Genomic DNA, 5,674 nt, shown 5'->3' with positions numbered 1-5,674 from the left:
TACCACTTTGTAAGGGTAGACTTTTAAAAAGGAGACTGTCTGAGAGCCTGGATGTGACACACAGAAAGAAATGCCAGGAGATGGAGGATGCCGTGAACTGTAGCTTTTATTGCTGCACATCTACACTAAAGGACAAAGTGGGAAATAAGAAGAGACAAGAAATATTTTTCCAGTAGCAAGCCATCTATATAGCTCAAGTCTTAGTGGAGCTCACCTAGGCATACGCAATATCCTAGGGTACCAAGTTCATCACTTACAAATTCCAAGGAAAGTACTGATCCCTAGACAGCAAGGGCAAAAACAAGGCATAAAGTTAGGCTGAGCACAGAAACTTTTGAAGAGTCACAGTCTAAAGCAAAGGGAATGCCAGATCCACAGGCTGGGGAAGCTGAACAAGTGGCACGTGTATTCATCGCTTGTCCTCATGCCATAATTGCTGGTACTTCAGTGGTTGCTAACCCTGCTTTGGCTTCTGGCAGCACTGCTGCACCGGAGGGCACTTGGGGAGGTGTGGATCCACGCTCTGGAGTGGGTAGGTCTTCTTGCAGAGAGGAGCACAAGGTTCCATGCACATGGTACCAGAAGCCATGCACCTAGGACAGCATGGATCCATGTGTTTGGGAACAAATGGCTTGGCACAAACAGTATCCATGCACTTGACAGTGCACTTCTTGACACAGACGGTGCTACATGACTCCATACACTTGGTGACACAGGATGTAACACAGCTGGTGGCGCATGGATCCACACACTTGGTAACACACGGCTTAGTACAGATGACACCACGTGGATCCATGCATTTTGTAGTGCATTCCTTCACACAGATAGTGCCACATGGATCTCCATGCTTAGCAATGCATGGTTTTGGGCACACAGTGCTGCACAGCTCCACACACTTGGCAACAGATGGTTTTGCACACCTGGTGCTGCATGGATTCATACACATGGTAAGACATGGCTTTGCACATATAGTGCCACATGGATCCATGCACTTGGTAACACACTGCTTTCCACACCCAGTGCAGCATGAATCCACACACTTGGTAATGCATGGCTTTGCACACACAGTGCCACACAGATCCACACAGTTAGTAACACATGGCTTTGCACACCTGGTACTGCACGGATCCACACACTTGATAGTGCATTCCTTCACGCAGACAGTGTTGTACGAATCCACGCATTTGGTAATGCACAGCTTTGCAGAGCTGCTACAGCCTGGATGCACACACTTGGTAACATACGGCTCTGCACAGAAAGTGCCGCATGGATCCATGCACTTGGTAATGCACTCCTTGACACAGACGGTGTTATATGGCTCCGGGCATGGGGTGACACATGACGTAACACAGCTGGTGCCACATGGATCCACATATTTGGTCACACAAGGCTTCGCACAGACAGTGTTGCTTGGGCACATGCATTTGGTTGTGCACTCCTTCACGCAGGCTGCGCCACATGGATCCACGCATTTGGTCATGCACAGCATTGTACTGATGCCATTGCAGGAGTCTACACATTTAGTTGTGCATGACTTTGCACAGATATTGCCACATGGATCTGTACACTTCTTCACGCAGGCAGCATCACACTGATCCACGCATCTTGGGGGAGACTTCTGAATGCAGACAAGAGATGGCAGGCAGGGCTGCTTGCATTGCTCCTGGTTTGAAAAAGCCATCCTTCTGGGTCGCAGGCAAAACTGGAAAAGAAAGATCTCAGTTTCTGCAAAAGCTCAGCACAGCCTTTCTCATGTAATTAGCTTTGTGCATCTGATGTAAATGGTGAATAATTTCAGAGGTTTTAAAAATTGATCTTGACATCAGCAGCAACAGAGGGGTGAGGGGAGAGTGTGCGTCTTAGAAGAATTTGTAACTCCTGACTATTTTTGGATTCAAATGTTTTCATGTAGAACGGAGAAGTGAGTCACTCTGCTTCTCTGAAGGTACAGCAGGCAGGCACCACTTCGTAGAGATGCTTTCCAGGCTATGGGTCTAAATTATACAAGGTCAGACTGATTGAGTGCTGTGGAGCTGGGTCGAGGATAGCTAGGCTTTGCAAACCCACCAAACTGAAGGTCATTTTGCTTGTCCTCTGGCTTTCTAAAATAATTGGACAATTATGAAGATTTCATAGATTTCATAGACATTAGGGGCTGGAAGGGACCTTTTGAGATCGAGGCCAGCCCCCCTGCCAGAGGCAGGAAGTCTGCAAGGATCAGATGACTCCAAGATATGCATGCAAACGCCTTTTGAATGAGTCCAGAGTAGGTGCTTGCACCACCTCTGGGGGGAGTCTGTTCCAGACCTTGGACACTTGAACACTTGGACTGTAAAGAAATTTTTTCCTTATATCGAGTCTGAATCAGCCTTCTAGAAGTTTGTGGCCATTAGACCTAGTTATCCGTTGGGGAGCCCTGGTGAACAACTGTTCTCCAAAATCCTGATGTACCCCCTTATATACACATAGGTAGCCACCAAATCCCCCCCTGAGCCTTCTCTTCGCTAAGCTGAAGAGTCCTATGTCCCTCAGCCTCTCCTTGTAAGGCTTGCACTCTTGGCCTTTGATCATATGGGTGGCTGTCCTCTGGACTCCCTTGACCTTATCCACATCCCTCCTGAAGTGGGGGGCCTAAAACTGGGTGCAGTACTTCAGCTGCACTCTCACTCATGCCAAGTAAAATGGCCCTGGTTTTGCTCAAGATGCATCAGTGAATGCATGCCAGAGTTTGGTTTACTTTGCCGGCTATGGCATCGCACTGGGCCGTGAGATGGTTGAAGCCACAGTTCCCCGGCTTGGCTATGAGGACATCATTGGAGACCAAGTCAAAGGCCTTCTTGAAATCCAGATAAATGACATGAACCTCATCTCCATTGTCCAGGCAATGTGTCACCTGGTCATAGAAGGAAATAAGGTTGGTCAAGAAAGGCCTTTCAGTAATAAAGCCATGTTGGCTGGCATTCAGTAGGTTGCCTTCCCATAGCCTATTGCAGATGAATCTCTTGATAATTTTCTCCAAGATCTTTCCAGGGATGGACATCAGACTGATAGGTCTGTAACTCCCTGGATCTTCCTTCCTCTCTTTCTTGAAGATTAGGACCATGTTGGCTCTTTTCCAGTCTTCTAATACATTACCCAAGCGCCATGAGCTTTCAAATACCTGGGCCATGGGGCATGCTATGATGTCTGCCAGCTCTTTTAAGACTCTTGGGTGCAATCCATCCAGGCCTGTGGACTTATGGATGTCAAGCCTCTCAGAGTTCTCTCACCTGATCTACATCAATTTTGGGCCCATCTCCTGAGCCCTGGATGCTTTGTGTCCTGTCTGACAGTGTGACCCGTTTGGGTGGGTAGAAAACCGATGCAAAGTTATCATTTAGGAGACTGGCCTTTTCTTAGGCATCAGACGTCAGCTGCCTCATTTGATCTCGCAGGGGACCAATGCTGCTTTTGTTCTTTCTCTGACTTCCCACATATCTGAAGAATGACTTTTTGTTATTTGTGATTCTGGCGGCTAGCCTGAATTTGGTTTCTGCTTTGGGTTTTCTGAACCACACCCTACAGGTACAGGCTAGTGCTGAGTAGTCCTCTTTGGTGATGATTCCAGTTTTCCATCTGGTGTAGGCTTCTCTTTTAAGTTTCAGGAGACCCAGAAGTTCTCTGAGCCAAGGGGGTCTCCCTGCCCTTTGACTGTTTCATAGTTTCCTAGTAGCTAGGGTCAGGAGGGACCTGAACAGATCATCTAGCCTGACCCCCTGCCACAGGCAGGAATGAATGCTGGGTTCACAAGACCCCAGACAGGTGATCATCCAACCTCCTCTTGAACTTGCCCAAGGTAGGGGCGCGGACCACTTCCCTGGGAAGTTGGTTCCAGATTTTGGCCACCCTAAATGTAAAATATTGCCTTCTGATCTCTAACTTAAACCTACTCTCCATCAGCTTATTACCATCATTCCTCGTCACCCCAGGTGGTGCTGGGGAGAAAAGGGCTCTACCTATTTGCTGTTGATCTCCCTTGATGAGTTTGTAGGCAGCCACCATGTCCTCCCTCAGCCTCCTCTTGCTGAGGCTGAACAGGTTCAGGTCCCTCAGTCTCACCTTGTAGGGTCTGTCCTGCTGCCCTCTCACCAAGTGGGTGGCCCTCCTCTGAACCCTCTCCAGGTTGGCCACGTCCTTTTTAAAGTGCAGTGCCCAGTACTGGACGCAGCACTCCAATTGCAGCCTGACCAAAGTTGCATAGGGGGGGTATCATCTCTCTGGACAGGCTTGAGATGCATCTTTGGATGCATGACAAGGTATGGCTGGCCTTGCTGGCTGTGGATTGCATTTCCTGGGGGATGGGATGGACTTCCCTCGTGCTTTGAGGATCGAGTTCTTTAGGAACAACCATTCCTCATGGACTTCCATTCCCTATTGTTATGAAGCAACAATACAGTCTTTTTTTTCCTTCCAAGTAATTGGATTACCTCCATGCCTTAGGCAGTCTAAGCTCTGTATGGAGTAACATGGCTCTCGCAGATTTTTCAATGCCCGGCCACACATCTATTGTCATTCAGCTTGGAAACTGCCCTTGCCTCTCAGCAGTCCAGACCTGCTCCCATGCCACAGCTGGATTTCAGCTTTCTGGTTAAATAGGACACTCTGCGAGATCAGAGATTGGTGCAATGGGGACCATTTCTGCAGAGCAAGCCTGTTAAAACCACTTGAGATGCAAGGGAGCGCTATGCCACATCTGATCAGTGACTGAACTGTGGCTTCCTTAAAGCACTCTTGGGCTAAGGGAAAGATTTCTGTTACAATCTTGAGGAAATATACCTCCAACCACAGCGTTACTTCCCAACAATCAGAAAGAGACTTACCCAAATTGCCAATGCGACCTTGTGAAGGAATGGTTGTAGGAGCATTGAGATGTGCAAGCCCTTCTATATGGAGTCAGCCGTCCCATGTCCAGAAATGAGGCGTTCCAGCAGTATGAAAATGTGACTTTTTCAACTATCCAAACCTGTTCCACCTACAGATCCGCACACTGCTTGTTTGCATCATGGTTTTCAATGGAAACCTCTCAATTCAAGAAGGAGCTTGTGAGGCTGAGGCAGTATTTTGTGTAAGGTCTTGTGGCCCATCTCTGTAATACACATGGTGGGGAGGACAATTGTAATGAAGAACTGGGTTCTTCGCTTTAAAAAAATGACACTCATGGATTTCATTAAGCCTTTATGTAAGCTTTCTTGGGCCACTCCCTCAGGCATCTGGAGCCATTCTTTGTTGAGGACAGGAGTCTAACCTGCTATTGATGTGATTTAGTGGGGAAATCCTTGTGTTTCTGAGGATGTACAAACCTTCCCACAATGTTCCCACTTCCCTTCTATAATATGGGTCTTGAAATCATGGATTGCCCAGTATTTTTGCACTGTAAAGCACCGTGCACGCACCCTCTCCACTGTTTGTCCTGTTTACATAAACATTTCCCAGATGATTGCAGATGATGAGTGCTTTTGTTGTGTATTGTCTGATAGTGTGCCTTCATTTTGTGGGGGGCTCTTGCCATGTGGGACCGCAGCTTTGTAGTGTCTCCATATTCAGAACAGATATGAGATTCTATCATTTTTTAATATCACGTAGATCCTAAATACTCTAGGACAGGATTCTGTTTTGATGCATGCAGTATGTCAGT

At 47.5% G+C, this 5,674-nt stretch overlaps 1 protein-coding gene across 1 annotated transcript; it reads right to left on the bottom strand.

Moving 5' to 3' along the window:
* Nucleotides 1-237: 237 nt before the first annotated feature.
* LOC109295349 (keratin-associated protein 10-4-like) lies at nt 238-1,671 on the bottom strand. The gene has a single exon (XM_019514201.1). The coding sequence runs from the start codon at nt 1,487-1,489 to the stop codon at nt 455-457; it is 1,035 nt and encodes a 344-aa protein (XP_019369746.1). The 5' UTR covers nt 1,490-1,671; the 3' UTR covers nt 238-454.
* Between the last annotated feature and the right edge of the window lie 4,003 nt (nt 1,672-5,674).

Source organism: Gavialis gangeticus, unplaced genomic scaffold, assembly GCF_001723915.1.
Source record: "Gavialis gangeticus isolate Ggan-Ray unplaced genomic scaffold, GavGan_comp1, whole genome shotgun sequence".
In the NCBI taxonomy this organism is placed as follows: domain Eukaryota; kingdom Metazoa; phylum Chordata; order Crocodylia; family Gavialidae; genus Gavialis; species Gavialis gangeticus.
This window is presented reverse-complemented; position numbering and strand designations above follow the sequence as displayed.

What these genes read in the sequence shown, in the direction of transcription:
- LOC109295349 (XM_019514201.1), bottom strand. Translation starts at nt 1,489, where the DNA reads ATGCTGTGCATGACCAAATGCGTGGATCCATGTGGCGCAGCCTGCGTG.